Genomic DNA, 20,399 nt, shown 5'->3' with positions numbered 1-20,399 from the left:
TGGCTAACAGTTTAAAACTTTTCTAAATAGGTAAAAGTAATGGAAGGATAAAGGAAAAGAGGAAGTTGCTTATGCCAAATAGGGAAGGGGCATAGGCTACGAGCTGGTACCTGCCTGTAAGCACATCCAGCACAAATATTTTGGTTAAAGTACAAGGACATAGAATGTACTATATGCCTGTGAGCATGTTTAACAGCTACATTGGATAGGAAAAACAAAGAGTTATTACCATAAAGTAAGGAGGCTTAAAGGAAGTTAGTCTTTAAAAGAAACTATTATTTCTAACACGTATGATTTATTTTTTTAACAAGAAGGGAAACTTTGAAGAGGAAGTTTTTGCTTTCTACAGAGAGGAAGACAGAGGGATACAAAATAATTATAAGTAATACTCATGGAGTTACGATGTGGCAGGCACTATGCTAAGAGTTTTACAAACACTCTCTCATTTATTGCTCCCAACAGTGCTTTACACTATTATTATCATCACCATTTAATAGATGTGGAAATGGAGGGACAGAGAAGTTAAGTTGCCCACTACACAGGTCATAAGCGGTGGAAGTAGACCTTCACCCAGGGCCAAAATAACTCCAGACCTGTGTGTTTACCCGCTATGCTTACCGCTTCTCTTAGAGAAATAGGAAGAAAAGCTTCAATGGCTCACTAGCGCCTCAGGAATTACACTGAATTCATCTGGCCTGGCATTCAAGGTACCTCAGCTCTGCTCTCAAAAGTCCTTCCAGCTGGTGGGCTGTGGTGGCTCAGGCCTGTAATTCCAGCACTTTGGGAGGCCGAGGTGGGAGGATCGCCTGAGGTCAGGAGTTTGAGACCAACCTGGTCAACATGGTGAAAGTCCATTTCTACCAAAAATACAAAAATTAGCTGGGCGTGATGGTGCGCGCCTGTAATCTCAACTACTCAGGAGGCTGAGGTGGGAAAATTGCTTGAACCTGGGAGGTGGAGGTTCCAGAAAACTGAGATCTCGCCACTGCACTCCAGGCTGGGCAGCAGAGCAAGACTCTGTCTCAAAAAAAAAAAAAAAGAGTCCTTCCAGCCTTACCCGGCCCCCAACCAAAAGATCCTCTCACTCCAGTCAGGCTGGACTGACTTCTCCATTTCTCTCAGCACTTCCTGCCAACTTCATTCCCCAGCTTCCTGCCTGTTGGGGTCCTATTCATCCTTCAAAGCTCAACTCAGAGGTCTCTTCTTTGACAGTCTTGAGTCCCAGCCAGAGGTGGGCCCTCCCTCCCTAGACCCCCAGAACACAGTCCCAACTTCCGCACTCTGCGCTGCAGGCCCTGGCCTTGCACCCCGCGTCGCCCCCTCCCCGCCCCTGGGCTTAGCGCACAGCCTGGAAAGCAGAAGGGCTCAAAGCTTCTTGGTGTAATTCACAGGGGGAACGATAATCCCGGATGGGAGGTAGGGATCCAGACCTCCAGAAGGCAAGTGAGAAGGCCATGGGAGGCGGAACCCAGCGAAGGCGAGAGAATGAAGACACGCATCGGGCTGTGGCCAGACGGGTGGCAGGCAGGGACCAAACCGAGCCTCCCTGCCCCAGGACGCCCGTGTCCAGGGATCAACGATGACAGTCGGGACATCGGATCAGGCGGCCGCCCCTGGGGAGGTGGGGGCCGGTGGGGCACTGGCGCCCTCGGGAGGTCACCCGCAAACACCTATTAGCACCAATCCCATCATTGGTGCCAGGGCGCCAGGGAGCAGGTGGGAGGGGGGCGCCCCCGCTTGCTGTTCCCGCGCGGGATAACAGGCGCGTTCCAGCCTGACCTCTCCCGCACCTCGGAAGCACCCAGAGCGCGGGTCTCGCCAGATGCGAGAGATTAAATAACCGGAGAGTGCATCTCTCCTAAGTGGCAGAGCCGGGAGTCGAACCCAAGCTTTCTGGCACCAGCTCTCAAAGCTCTCAAGCTTCTCCGGTTACAAGTGCAGCCCCAGGATCCCTCCCCACCCTGGGAGCTACAGTTTGGGAAGAAAGGGATAGGAACCCGTGACCCCGCCCCCAGACGCCCCCCACCCCCCACACACACCTTTTCCTTTGCTGCCTTCTCGCTGGGGCAGGTGCAGCGGGGAAGGAGATTGAGAGGTATTGGAAGGATGGGTGGTATTTGGGGTAGAGGGAGGTGTAAGAGACAACGTCTCCAACCCCCATCCATTATTTGGGACGCCGTCCTACTGAAGTTAACTCACCTCCATTACACAGCTATTTATTGGAGCTGCAAAAGCAAGACTAGTACATGGAAGGAGTACCATCCCTTCTTCTCTGGAAGTTCATAGTCTAGTAGGGAAAATAGGCATTGCAGAGTGCTTAGGGTGGGCCAGGAACTGTGCTAAAAGTTTTATAAGGATAACTCATTTATTTCTCTTGACAACCCCAGGAAATAGGTATTATTATTGTTATTATTTATTTTTGAGACGGAGTCTCACTCTGTCACCCAGGCTGGAGTGCCATGGGCGAAAGAGCAGAGGTTGCATGATCTTGGCTCACTGCAACCTCTGCCTTCCAGGTTAGGCAATTCTCCTGCCTCAGCCTCCCAAGTAGCTGGGACTACAGGCACATGCCACCACGACCAGCTAATTTTTGTATTTTTAGTAGAGATAGGATTTCATCATGTTGGCCAGGCTGGTCTTGAACTCCTGACCTTGTGATCCACCCTCCTTGGCCTCCCAAAGTACGGTGTTATTATTATTATTTCCATTTATAGATGAGCGAGTCAAGCCACAGCTGACTTGTGGAAGGCCATGTAACAGTGACTGGAAGAACCAGGAAGACTAAATGAATCAGGAGTATGAAAGGGAGAGAACACAGTGCTGCGGGAGTTTATAGTAAAGGCACGGACCTAGGCATCAGCGTTTAAGTTTAAGCTGTCTAGAGGGTGAGTAGAACTTATCCTAGTGAAGAGGCACTGGAAGTTCGGGAGAGTGCCGGGGCGCAGGGAAGGGTAAAGGCCCCAGGTGGAAATGGTAGCCAGGTGCGCGGAGGAACTGCAAATGAGGGTTGGGCAGTGCAGCTAGGGGGGCGAGCAAAAGCAGCCCAGGAGGGCCTTGTGAAGGATTTTTTTTTTTTTTTTTTTGAGATGGAGTCTTGCTCTGTTGCCCAGGCTGGAGTGCGGTGGCGCAATCTCGGCTCACTGCAACCTCCACCTCCCAGGTTCAAGCAATTCTCCTGCCTCAGCCTCCTGAGTAGCTGGGATTACAGGCACACACCACAATGCCCGGCTAATTTTTTTGTAGTTTTAGTAGAGACAGGGTTTCACCATGTTGGCCAGGCTGGTCTTGAACTCCTGACCTCAAGTGATCCGCCCGCCTCAGCCTCCCAAAGTGTTGGGATCACAGGCATGAGCCACTGCGCACGGCAGAATTTTGGTCTTTATTAGAAGGCAAGTTGAAGTCATTAAGGATTTTAAGTAAGGGAGATATATGATTAGAATAACATTTTTAAACTTTTTTTTTTCAAGTTTATTTTTAAAAATTGGCTGGGCGCAGTGGCGTCTGTAATCCTAGCACTTTGGAAGGCCAAGGCAGATAGATCGATCACCTGAGGTCACCAAGTTTGAGACCAGCCTGGCCAACGTGGTGACAGCCCGGCTCTACTAAAAATAGAAAAAGTAGCCAGGTGTGGTGGCGGGTGCCTGTAATCCCAGCTATTCTGGAGGCTGGGGCAGGAGAATCTCTTGAACCTGGGAGGCGGAGGTTGCAGTGAGCCGAGATCACGCCATTACACTCCAGCCTGGGCGAAAGAGCAAAACTCCAAAAAAAAAAAAAAAAAAAGACATAAACATGTATGTATTTATCATGTACAACATGATGTTTTGAAGTATAATGTGTATATATTATTGTTTTTGTTTTGTTTTGTTTCTGAGACAGAGTCTCACTCTGTCGCCCAGTCTGGAGTGCAGTGGCGCGATCACGGGTTACTGCAACCCCTGCCTTCCAAGTTTAAGCAATTCTCCTGCCTCATCCTCCCGAGTAGCTGGGATTATAGGCATTTGCCACCACACCTGACTAATTTTTTTATTTTTAGTAGAGAAAGGGCTTCACCATGTTGGCCAGGCTGTTCTCAAACTCCTGGCCTTAAGTGATCCGCCTTCCTCAACTTCCCAAAGTGATTACAGGCATGAGCTACCGTGTGTGCCCGGGCTGTATATATATTATGGAATGATTAAATATAGCTTCTTTTTCTTTTCCTTTTCTTTCTTTCTTTCTTTTTTTTTTTTTTTTTTTTTTTGAGACAAGATCTTGCTCTGTCATTCAGGCTGAAGTGCAGTGGTACAATCATAGCTCACTGCAGCCTTGAACCCCTGGACTCAAATGATCTTCCTGCCTCAGGCTTCCAAGTAGCTGGACTACAGGCAAGCCCACTACATTCAGCTAGTTTGTTTGTTTTAAATGAAAGCAAGTTTATTAAGAAAGTAAAGGAATAAATGAATGGCTACTCCATAGGCACAGGAGCCTAATTTTTCAGTTTTTTGTAGTGAGGAGGTCTCAATATATTGCCCAGGATGGTCTTGAACTCCTGGCCACTAGTGATCCTGTCATCTCAGCCTCCCAAAGCACTGGGATTACAGGCGTGAGCCACAGCATGTCTGGCCAAATCTAGCTCATTAATTAAGCTATGCATTACTTCACATAGTTATCATTTCTGTGGTAGAATTGCACTTTAATTTTTAATTTTTTTTTTTTTTTTTGAGACGGAGTCTCACTCTGTTGCCCAGGCTGGAGTGTAGTGGCATAGTCTCAGCTCATTGCAACCTCCGCTTACCAGGTTCAAGCGATTCTCCTGCCTTAGTCTCCTGACTAGCTGGGATTACAAGTACGCACCACCATACCTGGCTGTTTTGTATTTTTAGTAGAGACGGGATTTCACCATGTTGGCCAGGCTGGTCACGAACTCCTAACCTCAGGTGATCTGCCCGTCTTGGCCTCACAAAGTGCTAGGATTACAGGCATGAACCACCACACCCAGCCAATGTTTGTTTTTTTGTTGTTTTTTTTTTTTGAGACGGAGTCTCGCTCTGTGCCCAGGCTGGAGTGCAGTGGCCGGATCTCAGCTCACTGTAAGCTCCGCCTCTTGGGTTCACGCTATTCTCCTGCCTCAGCCTCTCGAGTAGCTGGGACTACAGGCGCCCGCCACCTCGCCCGGCTAGTTTTTTTGTATTTTTTAGTAGAGATGGGGTTTCACCATGTTGGCCAGGCTGGTCTCGAACTCTTGACCACAGGAGATCCACAGGCCTCGGCCTCCCAAAGTGCTGGGATTATAGGCGTGAGACACCTCGCCCAGTCAAAATTGCATTTTTTTTTTTTTTTTTTTTGAGTCAGAGTCTCGCTCTGTCGCCCAGGCTGGAGTGCAGTGATGCAATCTCAGCTCACTGCAAGCTCCGCCTCCTGGGTTCACACCATTCTCCTGCCTCAGCCTCCCGAGTCCTGTAGCTTGGACTACAGGCGCCTGCCCCCACTCCCGGCTCATTTTCTGAAGTTTTAGTAGAGACGGGGTTTCACCGTGTTAGCCAGGATGGTCTCGATCTCCTGACCTCGTGATCTGCCCGCCTCGACCTCCCAAAGTGCTGGGATTACAGGCGTGAGCCACCGCGCCCGGCCCATAATTGCATTTTTAAAAGATCACTTGAAGAGTAAAGAATGCAAGGGAGGGCGAACAGTTTCATTGGGGTTGGACTACCAAATCGGACAAGGGTGGTGACAGGGGGAAGGAGAAAAGTGGGCACACACAAGAGATCAGTACTTAGGAGTTTCGCTCAGTAATTGAGGTGTAAGGGAAAGAGGGAAAGCTGAGGCATTCTACACTCCCATGCTTCTCTCTCTCACCCCTGAGGTCCAATCATTTAATACATCCATTTCATTTCATTGATTGATTTAATAAATATCTTCCCACCTGTCCCCTCCTTGTCATCCCCACTGCCACTGGCCTAAATAGTCTACCTTTACATTTTTCCCTTTCCAGACAATCCTGCTTGCCATTTTAGTGTATGTTCTATCCAAAGACAAATCAGTCAAGTCAGTCGAAGTCCCATTGTCTTGTCACTGAGTCTATTACAGGATCAAGTCCAATCCATTCCTAGTGTGGTCTCATCCTACTTTGCCAGTCTCTCCTTTTCATTATCAGGCCAAAGCTACTCAAGAAGCATCATACTCACTGAACCCCCAACATCACCTGAAAGTTGAGGTAAATATTCCTTCACAGCCTAAACCTTCATAAATGCTTTCTTGTGTATTGATTGATTGATTGATTGATTTGAGACAGAGTCACGCCCTGTTGCCCTGGCTGAAGTGCAATGGCACGATCTCAGCTCACTGCAACCTCTGCCTCCCGGGTTCAAACGATTTTCCTGCCTCAGCCTCCCAAGTAGCTGGGATTACAGGCATCTGCCACCACATCTGGCTAATTTTTGTGTTTTTAGTAGAGACAGGGTTTCACTATGTTGGCCAGGCTGGTCTCAAACTCCTGACCTCGCGATCCACCCGCCCTGGCCTCCCAAAGTGCCAGGATTACAGGCATGAGCCACTGCGCCTGGCCTTGTGTATTTATTAAATATATGCTTGCCTCATTCTTCAGAGGTCACGTGATCTTCCTATTGCTAGTAATTTCCCACTCCCTTCTCTCCTGTAAATTCCTATTCACACTTCAAGACCCAGCTCAGATATCAAGTCTCCATAGGCTTTTTTAACACTCCCACTCCCCAGATGGGATTAATTGCTTCCTTGTCTGTATTCCTAAAGCACTTTATACATGTCTTTGTCCTAGTACTTATTTCATTGTATTATAGGTATCTAAGGAGGCACAGGCTAATGCAATCAATGAATGCTCCTGACCTTGAAAGGTTGTTAGGAGGATTAAATGGGTAATAAATTACAGTTCATATTTTCTTTCTTCATCCCTTTCGTAATAATATTAATAATAATCTGTATTGCAATTTACCAAGTATAAACTTCGATAATGTACTACACTGTGTTTCAGTTGATCTGGGAATAAACCTGTGAGATAGAGATGGGATTATTATTTCTATTTTATACTTGGAGGTAGTGAAGTACAGAAGCATTTAAAAGTGATAATACAGATGGGTCAGTGGAATGCCTGCTATTGTTCAAGGCCAGGTGGAGTGCTAGTGCCTGTAATCCCAGTGCTTTGGGAGGCTCAGGTGGAAGGATCACCTAAGGCCAGGAGCTCAAGACTAGTCTAGACAACATAGTGACAACATATCTCTACAAAAGATAAACAAGCAAACAGAATTACCTTGAGCATGTGCCTGTAGTCCTAGGTATGAGGGAGGATCCCTTGAGCCTAGGAGTTCGTATTTGCAGTGAGCTATGATTGTGCCACTGCACTCCAGCCTGGGTGACAGAGTAAGACCCTGTCTCTAAAATAAAAGTGGAGTCAAGTTTTCGGGTTACAAAATTTGTGGTGTATTTTTTGATAAAATACAATTTTATATATATATATATATATATATATATATATATATATATATATTTTTTTTTGAGGCAGAGTCTCGCTCTGTCGCCGCGACTGGAGTGCAGTGGCCGGATCTCAGCTCACTGCAAGCTCTGCCTCCCGGGTTTACGCCATTCTCCTGCCTCAGCCTCCCGAGTAGCTGGGACTACAGGCGCCCGCCACCTTGCCCGTCTAGTTTTTGTATTTTTTAGTAGAGACGGGGTTTCACCATGTTAGCCAGGATGGTCTCGATCTCCTGACCTCGTGATCCGCCCTTCTCGGCCTCCCAAAGTGCTGGGATTACAGGCTTGAGCCACCGCACCCGGCCAATTTTATATATTTATGGTGATGTTTTAATATACGTATACACTGTGGAATGACTAAATCAAGCAAATTAACATACTCATTACCTCATATACTTTTTTGGGGTGTGTGATCAGAGCATTTAAGATCTACTCTTAGCAATTTTTCAAATGTATTATACATTGTTATTAACTACAGTCACCGTGTTGTACAATAGATCTAAATTTTCCTCTAACCGAAATTTTATATCTCTTGACCAATATCTCCCTAATCTCCCTCCCCCCCCAAATCTGTGATCTTTCTTTCTTTTCTTTTTTTTTTTTTTTTTTTTTTTTTAGCTTAAAGACCAATGTGACAGTAAGTGCTCTTTCCTTTAAACCACAGCGCTTCTTGTATGCTCCAGCCAGTATTTTTCCAAATTGCGGGTAGCCATGCGTTGTTGGGTAGTGAGTTCTGAGTACGTTGCATGTAGTAAGGATGAGCAGAGTTTTCATTACCCGGTTGTAATGTAAAGTGTATTTCACGCTGTGGGTCCAGATTTTTAAAAAAGCATGAAAGCTCCTGTGCTAGCACAATGCCAAGTTCTAAATAACGTTTATTAAATGGAATTATAGTATTTTATTTTCATTTTGTATTTATTTTTGTTTCCTCGAGCTATCGCCTCCATTCGTAGCTACTGGACAGCAGAGACCATACCATCTTTATTTTTCCGATTCCCAGTGGAGTGCTTGTGATGATGTGGGCTCACTTAATATGTGTCAAATAAAAGTCTGAATGGATACATCAATGGAAGGGATAATATAGCTCAGTGAATGTGCTTGAAAATAACTGCTGTTCTAACTCCTGGTATTCTTCCGATTCTACTGAGACTTAACATTGTTCAGTTAATCGTTTCCAAGGGCCCTAGTCCCGCAGACAGTGAGACCAAGAATAATTTGCACTTAAGAAGTACCACTTGCCCTTAGGCAATATGGCATCCTGAATGACTTCAGCAAAGGGCACCGCAAAAAAAAAAAACCAACCCATTGACATTAGTCAAAATGGCCATCTTTGGCTTCGCTTTGTCAGAATGCGCATGCCCATTCCCGTTCCCGTCACCTCTGCGTGTCCCTGACGCGTACGTCACACCGTAGAGGGACGGCGCGGGAGGAATAAATTTCTCTGTGATTGGTTGGTGAAGGATTTCAAACGGGAGCTGGCGGCGCGTCGCGGCGCTGCTCTGCCGTTGGGTGAGGCGGGGAGCGAAGTGAAGGGCGGCCCAGGTGGGGCCAGGCTGACTGAAGTGAGTAGTGGGGGTGCCAGACCAGGTGCGTCTGGCGCTGGATTGTGGTAGGAAGCAGAGCATTCGTGTGGCGAGCCGTGGACGCCGCGGGGGTCCGGGACAGCGGGACAGGCCGGCAGCCACAGCCTCTCCACTCGGGCTTTTCTGGGGCGGGGGTCGGGGCAGGCCGAATGGACGCAGCCTGGGAGGGTAGGGGGCTTCTGTCTTGGCGCCGGGTTTTGTGGAAAGCCGGGGGCGTCTTTTTGAGGTGATGGCTGGAGCAGGGCAGGAGCCATCCCAAAGAAGAGTCTCTCAGTCAAATACGAGTTTAAGAGTGGTTGGAATGACACCCCATCTTTTTCGAAGGGAAGCTCCCTGGTGTTTGAGAGACCCGGGCGGCCTGCAGTGGAGCCCCTCTCCTCAGTGGGTCGCGTGTGTCTAGGGATGCAGGCCGAGGCAATGACATCTTGTCTTTCTCCTAATTCTTAGCCTCAGTAACAACGAGGCCTTACTTGTGCATTTTCACGTATATTTCTCTTCACAGGATTTCATTCGTAGGCCAAAAGGTGTGTGTAGGAAAAGTGGGGGTAGGTGGGTAGATAAGCCTTTTTTTTTTTTTTTTTTTTAAAGCATTATCTTTCTCTCGAATGTGTCGGGTAAATAAGCTTTCCGAGTTATTGTAGGTGTTTAGAGAAGGCGCCTTTCCTGTAGCTTAATCATTCAATAGGTATTTATTTTTGGGAGGGGGTTTTAAAACATTTTTTGTATATTTAGGGGGTACAGGTGCAGATTTCTTACATGCATATATTGCGTCGTGGTGAGGTCTGGGTTCTTAGTGTCCCCATCACTCAAATAGTGAACATTGTACCCAATACGTAGTTTTTCAGCCCTCAGCTCCCGCTTCCGCCTTCCCATCTTTTGTAGTCTCCAGTGTGTATTATTCCACTCTGTATGTCTGTGTACCCATTGATTAGCTTCCACTTATAAGTGAGAACATGCGGTATTTGACATTGTGAGTTATTTCACTGAGGATAATGACTTCCAGTTCTATCTATGTTGCTGCAAAAGATGTGATTTCATTCTTTTTTATGGCTGAGTAGTAGTCTGTGGTGTATGTCTGTCTATGTATCACATTTTCTTTATCCATCCTCCGTTGATGAACACTTAGGTTGATACCATATCTTTGCTATTGTAAATTCTGCTGCGATAAACATATGAGTGCAGGGGCCTTTTTGATATACTGATTTCTTACCCTTATACCCATTAGTGGGATTGCTGGATCGAATGATAGTTCTATTTTTAGTTCTTTGAGAAATCTCCATACTGTTTTCCATAAAGGTTGTACTAGCTTACTTTCTTTTTTCTTTTTTGAGACTGAGTCTTGCTCTGTGGCCCAGGTTGAAGTGCAGTGGTGCGATCTCGGCTCACTGCAAACTCTGCCTCCCGGGTTCAAGTGATTCTCCTGCCTCAGCCTCCGGAGTAGCTGGAATTGCAGGTGTGCACCACCATGCCCGGCTAATTTTTTGTTTCTAATAGGGATACGGTTTCACCATGTTGGCCAGGCTGGTCTTGAACTCCTGGCCTCATGTGATCAGCCTGCCGTGGCCTGCCAAAGTGCTGGGTTTAGAGGCGTCAGCCACCGTACCCGGTCTGCTTACTTTCATTCAATAGGTATTTCTTAAGTGCAAAGTGTAAGTGGAAGACAGTCTTATTTGGTCTTAAAGAATGTGCAGTTAATTTGGGGTAATAGAACTTTAGATAACTGGTGAGTCTGGTAAGCGCATATATACATTGTTGAGAGTACTGTACATTAGTACATCCCTTTTAGAAAACATTTTGGCAGTATTAAGAGCCATATAATGGTTTTTACACCCTAATATGGCAATCCTAGTCTTGGAAATCTATTCTAAGGAACACAGTCACCTGAAGAAAAATATTGTCCATAGGAATGCTCAATTCATTTATTCCCCAAATATTTATAGTCATTTACCAAATGTCAGGTACTGTACTAGGCATCAGGGAAGAAAACATACAAATCTCTGCTTTCTTGGAACTTAAGCTAGAGGGGAAACAGACAATAAACTGAATAAATATGTAAATATGTTAGATGGAGAGAAGTGCTTTGGAACAAAGTAAAGCCGGGTAATGTTAGAGAAAGCTTGCCATTTACAATAGGATGATTGGAAAGACCTTACTGAGAAAGTGGCATTTGAGTAAAGATATTTGAGGTGAGAGAATGACCATGCAAGAGATTCCAGGCAGAGGTAAGTGAAAAACTGGAAATGACCTAAACGTCCAAAGAAGAGAATAGTTAAACAGTTGTTTATCAACTCTTTAGAACTTAATGGAAACATGATAGAAAGAAGCAAAACACAAAATTATATGTAATGTATGATTGTAACACCATGAAATATGAGTGTATAATGGACAAAGATTAAATCAGGTGGTACATATAGTTGTTTAGGGTAGTGAGATTTTTATTTTGCTATTTTTTTTTTTTTTTTGGTAGACAGAGTTTCACTCTTGTTGCCCAGGCTAGAGTGCAATGATGTGATCTTGGGTCACTGCAACCTCCACCTCCCGGGTTCAAGCGATTCTCCTGCCTCAGCCTCCCGAGTAACTGGGATTACAGGCATGCGCCACCATGCCTGGCAAATTTTGTATTTTTAGTAGAGATGGGGTTTCCCCATTTTGGTCAGGCTGGTCTCGAACTTCCAACCTCAGGTGAACCACCTGCCTTGGCCTCCCAAAGTGCTGGGATTACAGATGTGAGCCACTGCACCTGGCCTGTTTTACTGTTAATTTTTTTGAACATAGAGGATTAATAATAAACAGTATTTTTGTATCTGCTAAATGAATGTTACAGATAATAAAGGAAATCATTTTGGACTGAAATGGTTAGGGAAGGCTTCAGTGAATTGGTGAGACTTATTCTAGACCTTGAAGGACGGAAGACCAGAATAGGAAGAATTCACAGGGAAAAAAAGAGGTATTTAGTATGCTGAACTGATAGTAATTTTCTGAAAAATCACAATTCAAATCTTCCCTTCCTTAGTCTTTATGTTGGATTGAGAATATTTTGTTTACTCTCTGCAAGTGATTTGCTTATAAAGAACATTTGGTTTCAAGATAATCCTTCTGCCCGCCAGTTGTATTAGAGACTTTTGATACAGTGAAGCAGAAGCTGGACATTTCAGGAAAAGAATTGTCTTCACATTGTCCTCAAATATGTTCCTGTGACAGGATCTTAAAGTACTGAGATTATCTTTGAGAATGGTCTTCCTTGACAGCAAAGAATCTATATTGTTGATTTCTTGGAAATCTCCAGATTTAGCAATGTTTGTGGAAAAGTTTTTCATTAAAACACTTTCCTGAAAAACTCCAGCAGCCTTTCATTGCTTTGTCTTAAAGTATTTAACACCCTTGATGCATCTAAAAAACCTGATATATAGGTCTCTTAATAATGTTGTTTGAAGGAGGAGGAAGAAGAGGATAGAGACTTTTCCCAGGATACCCTGCAGTAAGATCTGTAATAGTCTGTTATTCTGAAGGACGATATCTGTCTCTTGGCTGGGTGATTGAAATTAAATTGGGGGCTCAAAGCAATCACATCCAGCTGAGACTCTTTGATGGTGTTGCCAAATTGCCCCCTTAGGGATACTCACAGATTGGGAATCTGTAACATAGTGACTTCTCCACCGCTGGGGCTCCCCATCAATAACAGCTGAGATTCTCTAGCACCTTTTGGTTTAAAGTGCTCCACAAACTGATTTTCTTGCTGCACACAGGGATAGTTTCAGCTTTCCCGAAAGGCAGCAGTCTCTGTTGTGGAAAGTGACAGCTGTTTTACAGCTGCAAAAGCAATGTACTACAGTATGACTTTGTTTTTGTTTCCTTTCACATTAGTGTATCTCCTGGCTATGGACTAAATAATACATGGGGGGAAATAAACAAGTATTCATGAGGGTGAAAATGTGACCCAGCAGGAAAATTACAACTATTTTCAATTGATGTTGAATAGGGTGAGTAAATTTTAGCTTTTTGAGTTACAATTTGGCTGAGATATCAGAGTTAGTACTGATATAGAAAGATATTTTTGTCATCTATAAATAATTCCTGAGAGTCACTTCTGCAGAATGTTAATAAAAATATATGGTCCCCTAGCATATAAAGAGAAGAGGATTATATCCTGCTAGTGCAATTTTTGGATTTTTAAGTAAGTAAATCTATGTTAGAGGAAAAAATAACTCTTCAGAAACAGCAAACCTCATCTAGAATAGCTTGTTTAAAAGCCCAGACCTGGTCGAATTTTTCTGTTTCCTTGATTCTTGGTCTGGATTCCAGCTATAATTTATGTTTTATATGTGTTGCTGTTTGTATGACATGATGTGGGGGAGGTCTCTGAGTAAGTCTGCAACATATATGATCTAATTGATATTTTTGTGACATATCATCTCTTCCATGTGTTGGGTTGGAGAGAATATAGATTTTGGACTCAGACCTGGGTTTCAGTAGGAGCTCGACATTTGTCAATTTAAGGTCTCTGGCCTTAGTTGCCCATTGTCTGTAAAATGGAGATAATTAAGTTAGTGAGGCCAGGCATGGTGGCTCATGCCTGTAATCCCAGCACTTTGGGAGGCAGAGGCAAGCAGATTGCTAGAGGTCAGGAGTTCGAGACCAGCCCGGCCAACATGGTGAAACTCCGTCTCTACTAAAAATACAAAAAAAATTAGCCGGGCATGGTGGTGGGCACCTATAATCCCAGCTACTCAGGAGGCTGAGGCAGGAGAATCGCTTGAACCCTGAAAACAGAAGTTGGAGTGAACCAAGGTGGCACCACTGCAGTCCAGCCTGGGTGACGGAGCAAGACTCCATCTCAAAATGAAGTCAAATTCACTTAAAGTATATGTGAAGTGTCTAGTTTAGTGCCTGAATCATTTCAAAGCACCTAGTAAATACTCGATTCTTTTCTTTCTAACTGTATAGCACTATTTTAAAAAGTGGTCTAAAATTCTGAATTTAGTGATATCCTTATTTGGAGACAGCCTAGGGGAAAAAACACCTAGATTTGAGAATCACTGCTTTAGGATGGAAGTAACAACTATCAGACCAAAACCAAACCTAAACAAAAGAAACTCACTTGATACCAACTAAAAGATATCTTATATTTTGGTAGTAAGATTCTCAACTTATACATTTTAAAAGTTTTATAATATTCTATGAGGTAAATAAAGCAAGTGTTATTGTTTTCACTTCATAGATGAGTCTTGGAATTTAAGTGATTTACTGAAGATTATACTACTGGTAGATAGAAGAGCTAAAGGTTTGTCCCAGGACCTTTATTTATTTAATTAATTAATTAATTAATTAATTTATTTATTTTTTTATTTTAAGAGAAGGGAGTCTTGTGATGATCAGGGTGGTCTCAAACTCCTAGACTCACGTGATCCTCCTGCCTCAGCCTCCTGAGTAGCTGGGACTACAGGCACGCACCACCACACCCAGCTTGTCCCAGGACTTCTGCTCCCTCTCCCCGTTTTAACTCTTCTTTTTGCTTTAAGCTATATTACACGTTGATGTTGAGGGAGAATGGAAATTCTTTTGACCATAGCATCACAGATATCTGTGTGTGTTTCCTCTCTGAATTAATATATATCAATTTTTTTTGTGAGCATCGTATTAAATACTACATGCTTGCATGCTTGTGTGTGTAATATAGAAGTGCTACATGTAAGGGTTCCCCCCTCAAATTTACAGTCTACTTGGGACACAGGACAGAATCATATGGTAAAGTTTAATTCAAGTGCAAAGAGTTTGTATCTGAGTGGCAACTGCCGGAAGCAGTGGGGGAAAGACTGGAGGCAGGGAGCACAATTGAAGTGAGTGGTGACAACCTACAAGTGATGAGGGGGTGGGTATGGTAGATACATGAGAGAAGAGTACACAAGGTTTAGTGATGATGCTGTGGGAAAGGGAGGAACTAGAGGTGATTCTGAAGTTTGGAACCGAGCGACTGAGAGAATGATAAAAATAGGGAAATCAAAATTGGAAGTCAGTAGGGTGTGAGATAGGGTAGGTCAGTGAGTAGGATAGTTGATGTACATAAACAGGAAGGGTAGAACAATGTAAGGAGGCTGAGGCCAGAGAATCACTTGAACCCGGGAGGCAGAGGTTGCAGTGAGCTGAGGTGGCGCCAGTGTACTCTGGCCTGGAGGACAGAGCAAGACTCTGTCTCAAAAAATTAAAAAAAAAAAACAACAAAAGAACAGGTTATATTATAATTTAAGACTTAACCACCCCCCTCCAAAAAAAAAAAAAATATTTTTTTTTAAACAACCAGTTTTCAACATCCTAGCACCATGAAATTTTCCTTTTTGAATTCTTAGATTAGAAGTTTTGCTGTGGTATTGAGCTCACTGTCTTATAGTCTCACAATATGTGAGTGAGTGCCGAGATGATAAAAAGCAATACCTTATATTAAAACTATTGATTAGAGTCTTCCATTTTTACCTCATGAGAGCCAAAGGAAATCAACATTTGAATTGACTACCCAATGTCCTGCCCGTTTCTGTCCTGTAGCACTTGGGGTATGTTGCTTATTTCGTTATATTGTTAAATCCGTGGAGTCTCCATGAATTCCACAGCTCTTCCTGCCGGTTTTAATGCTATCCTTTTAGTTTTGTTCTTAGTTTAGAGAAAGATCTTTGTAATACATTTGTTGGTCTGGTTGCTTAGCAGCTTACTGTGATTATGTAGCTTGGAACAGATACTTGCCATTTGAAAATCTTGGTTTCCGGCCCTGATTCAGGTATATATTGCATCCAGGCTTGGAACTGAAAACTTTTTTTCTATTACAGCAATTATCGTATGAGTATAAATGAATAATTCTGCAGCACTTAATAGAAAATATCTTATATTTATATATTCTTTTTTTTTTTTTGCTCTGGCACCCAGACTGGAGTACAGTGGCACCGTCTCAGCTCAACCTCTGCCTCTCAGGTTCAAGCAATCCTCCTGCCTCAGCCTCCCAAGTAGCTGGGATTACAGGCACACATCACTGTGTCCAGCTAATTTTTGTGTTTTTACTAGAGACAGGGTTTCGCCACGTTGGCCCAGGCTGGTCTCGAACTCCTGACCTCAAGTGATCCGCCCACCTTGGCCTCCCAAAGTGCTGGGATTATAGATGTGAGCCACCGTGCCCAGCCTATGTTCATATATTCTTTGTTCTTTGTGCTTTTTAATATATTTTTTCTTGCTCTCATAGCTTGTGGTACAATCTTCTAAACATTGCAAAATCACTAACCCTTCATAAGAGTTCTTAAAATTTTGTTTAGGAAATAAGGACCTGGACTAGAATGTTGAAGCATTGGTTAAGAGAAACATAAGAATCCTTTAATGGTATTTCTGAGGACATTATATTTCTAATGAAATTTGACTTTTTATTTCATTTCCTTGATAGTTTTCATAACATCCAGTTAATGTCTTTCTTTCTTGACTGTTAAGTGAAGATCTTATTTCCTCAAAGTGTTCCCAGTTAAAGTCTATTTGGAATATAACAGCCTGTAACGACACTGTTTTTTCTATAGTATCAGCAGGCCTTTGGGGGGAAATACGAAGCCTGAAATTCACTATACAGAACACAGTAGCAAATGATTTTTGCTTTGCCCTTCGAACTGTGAAGGTGGTGTATTGTCTCTCTGATGCCAGAATGTGGTACAACATAATCCTTTGCCTCTACTTAGAATAAATTTGTTAGACGTAGTTCCTGCACGCAGCCCAGCAGAGAGCCCTGCATTACAGAAATAATTCTTGTGCTGCTGAGCTGGCGATTTTCCCACTTAATCATTCGTGTGACGTCATCTGTGCTGTTGGTAGGAAATGTGCTGACCATGTCCTGCATTTTAAAAGGCAGTTGCAACAGGGGCATTAGCTAAAAATGAAATTAAAAACAGATATTTCAAGTTACATTGTAGGTCTTCAAGGCCCACAAGGAATAAACTGGCAAAAGTATTATATTAATCAATAGGCTTGACTTGAAGAACCACATTTTGTTATTGGTCAGTCACTTAGTAATCAACTGACATGCTCTTTCCTATTTGTTTTCTGCTACAAAGTGATTGGAGGGGCTGTTATATTCAAAGGTCTGAAATGGTTTTCTAATTTTCAGATGAGTCTTAAATATTCCAAGTTTGTTTTTATAATAAGAATCACACAAAACATCTGTTGTTAGCTTGAGATTCTTATAATGGTAGTTATAAATGGAAGAGTCCAGATGTTGGTCACTGATGGCTGGATTGCTATAGAATCTTCTGTCGTGGGTGAGAAGGCAGGACCCCTAATGTATATTTGATTTCTTGGCAGAAAGATGGATACTATGATGCTGAATATGCGGAATCTGTTTGAGCAGCTTGTGCGCCGGGCAGAGATTCTCAGTGAAGGAAATGAACTCCGTAAGTCATTCTGAGCTGGCCTGTCCAAAAGGAAAAACAGATTTCAAATTTGGGATTTTTACAAAGCTGAAGTATTTTCCAGTCTTAAAGTTGTTTTTCATTTGGGTTACCTAAAAATAAAGCAGTGGTCACTTACGTGGTCAAAGCCTAACAGACACTCATTCTAAATGGTCACTAAAATTCTTTTCTATAGCTGCCCTTAACAGGTTTTAGCCAGGCTTTTTTATTATCTTTATTTATTTTTTTGAGATGGAGTCTCTCTCTGTCACCCAGGCTGGAGCGCAGTGGCGACATCGCGGCTCACTGCAACCTCTGCTCCCCAGGTTCAAGCGATTCCCTCAGCCTCTCGAGTAGCAGGGATTACAGGCACATGCCACCACGCCTGGCTAATTTTTTGTATTTTTAGTAGAGACAGGGTTTTGCATGTTAACCAGGCTGTTCTCAAACTCCTGACCTCAGGTGATCCACCTGCCTCGGCCTCCCAAAGTGCTGGGATTACAGGCGTGAGCCACTGTGTGCGGCCGCTTTTTTATTATCAAGATTCTTTTTCCGCTGAATAGTTGGCACTATTTTCTGTGCCATGAACTGGGAACAATTTACTAGGATATTGCTTTTTTCTTTAGAGTAGTAGTTGGCTATACTTTTTATCCTGGATTTTCTTTGTGTTCTATAAAAGCATTTTCAGTTGAAGTGGGAAAAAGTCATAATTTCTTCTTTTTTCTTTTTTTTCTTTTTTAAGAATGTCACTCTGTCTCCCAGGTTGTGCCACCATGCCCTGCTACTTTTTCAAAATTTTTTGTAGAGATAAGGTCTCCCTATTTTACCCAGGCTGGTGTCCACCTCCTGGCCTCAAGCAGTCCTCTCACTTCTGCCTCCCAACGTGCTGGGATTATAGGCATGAGCCACCAGGCCCAGTCCACAATTTCTTTTCGAAGGAGATACTAGGCATCTGCTTTCACCTAATTCATATATTTGATGCTGAGTAATTAATGATTGAGAGCCAAGTTTGGTGGCTTGCACCTGTAATCCCAGCTACTCAGGAGGCTGAGGCAGGAGAATCACTTGATGCCAGGAGTTTGAGACCAGTTTGGGCAACATAGCAAGACTGTCTCTGAAAACATTAGCAGTCGGGCATAGTGGCTCATGCCTATAATCTTAGCACTTTGTAGGGCTGAGATGAGTGGATCAATTGAGTCCAGGAGACCAACCTGGGCAACATGGCAAAACCCCATCTCTGGTTTTATTTTTTTTTTTGAGATGGAATATCACTCTGTCACCCAGGTTGGAGTGCAGTGGCGTGATCTCAGCTCACTGCAACCTCCACCTTCTGGGCTCAAGCAATTGTCCTGCCTCAGCCTCCCAGGTAGCTGGGATTATAAGCGTCCACCACCACACTCAGCTAATTTTTGTATTTTTAGTAGAGATGGGGTTTTGTCATGTTGGCCGGGCTGGTCTTGAACTCCTGACCTCAAATGATCCACCCACCACAGCCTCCCAAAGTGCTGGGATTACAGGTGTGAATGCCTGGCCACAAAAACCCCATCTCTACAGAAAAAAAAAAGAAAAAGAAAAAGCCGGTGTGGTGGCATGCTCCTGTGATCCCAGCTACCTCGGAGGCTGAGGTGGAAGGATCACTGGGAAGGCGGAGGTTGCATTGAGCTGAGATCACACTCGGGTATTCCAACCTAGGACAGAGCGAGACCCTATTTCAAAAACAAAAGAATTAGCTGGGTGTGGTGACACACGCCTGTGGTCCCAGATACTCAGGAGGCTGAAGGGTCGCTTCCGCCCAGGAGTTTGAGGCTACAGTGAACTATGATTGTGCCACTGCACTCCAGCCTGGGTGACAGAGTGAGACTCCATCTCCCCGGGGGAAGGAATAAAGGATTGGGATGGGGTGGCGAACTGGGGAGAAAAAGGAGGTGCTAATAGAGAAACCGTCTGGGAAATAAATTAGCAAGAAAGAAAAATGGGGCTGATGGTACTGACATGTGATCTAAGGGAATTATTCTATACCAGCTTCTCTTTGTATTACCATCCTCTCCTATTTCAGACTTTCATTAATACCTAATTTAGTAAATGTTGTTCTCAAGTCAGCCTTACTGGTGTTAAAGTAATGTAAGAACTGTGTCTTGAACTTTTTTTTATTTCTATAGTACTTGCTGTGGTGTCTTGCTTATGCCATTCAATATTTTCTTTGAATTGATTGATGTTTTTAATAGCTCTTATCCACTTACAGGCCTTTCAAAACAATATTCTATTTTCTCTCTCTAATAGCTGCTGCATGACCCTATCATCTGGTACCAGCTCAGTAACCACAATGGCATACTAATTAGGCTTCTCTTTGAGGTCACATCATCTCAGAAGATGGATTACTTTAGAGTGTGGTGGGGACTAGAGTGTGGAATAAGAGATCTTAATACTCAGGTTCATTCAGCAAATATTTTGTGAGAACCTATCAGGGCTTTTAGCATTTTTGAATTGAGGGAAAGGGATGACTAAATGGTATTATGGAGGAAAGGGTTTGAGCTGAGCTTTAGCTGTAGGGTAGAATCCCAACAGGCAGAGATGAAAGGGGGTATTTTAGATCAGGCGACAGCCTGAGCGGAGGCAAGAGGGTGTGGGACTTGAGGGAAATAGGAGTAAGGGGGAGTGACATAATCAAAACTGTGCTTTAGGAAGATTACCCTGGCAGAGGTGTAGGCTGCATTAGAGGTGGATGCTGAGAGACTGACTAGGAATGACATGGTTGTCATAGCTCAGGAAAGAGGCAATAATAGCCCTAACTGGAATGGTGGTTGTGAAGATGGAAGTAGGGAGAAATGGGTAGAAGAGATTGTGATAATAAGACCTATAGAAGGAGGCAACTGATAAAATATGGGGGCAGAGGGAAGACTCTGTGGTTTAGAGTGTTGATAACTAGTGCTAG

At 43.7% G+C, this 20,399-nt stretch overlaps 1 protein-coding gene across 5 annotated transcripts in view; it reads left to right on the top strand.

The window, feature by feature from the left end:
* The first annotated feature begins 8,876 nt into the window (after positions 1-8,876).
* Positions 8,877-20,399, top strand: part of RACGAP1 (Rac GTPase activating protein 1) — a 36,506-nt gene continuing 24,983 nt past the window's right edge. Inside the window, exons 1-2 of one of the 5 annotated variants that reach the window (XM_023211174.2) lie at positions 8,877-8,988; positions 17,382-17,470. In XM_023211174.2, coding sequence (XP_023066942.2) covers positions 17,386-17,470 — 85 coding nt within the window. In that variant the 5' untranslated portion in view covers positions 8,877-8,988; positions 17,382-17,385. Of the gene's footprint in view, positions 9,067-12,931; positions 13,043-17,381; positions 17,471-20,399 lie in introns of those variants that run through there. The other 4 variants (XM_023211172.2, XM_023211175.2, XM_023211170.3 and 1 more) reach the window with 4 other exon arrangements.

This window comes from Piliocolobus tephrosceles, chromosome 10 (genome assembly GCF_002776525.5).
Source record: "Piliocolobus tephrosceles isolate RC106 chromosome 10, ASM277652v3, whole genome shotgun sequence".
Classification (NCBI taxonomy): Eukaryota; Metazoa; Chordata; class Mammalia; order Primates; family Cercopithecidae; genus Piliocolobus; species Piliocolobus tephrosceles.
Note: the sequence above shows the minus strand (reverse complement) of the source record. Positions and strands in the feature narration are given on the sequence as shown.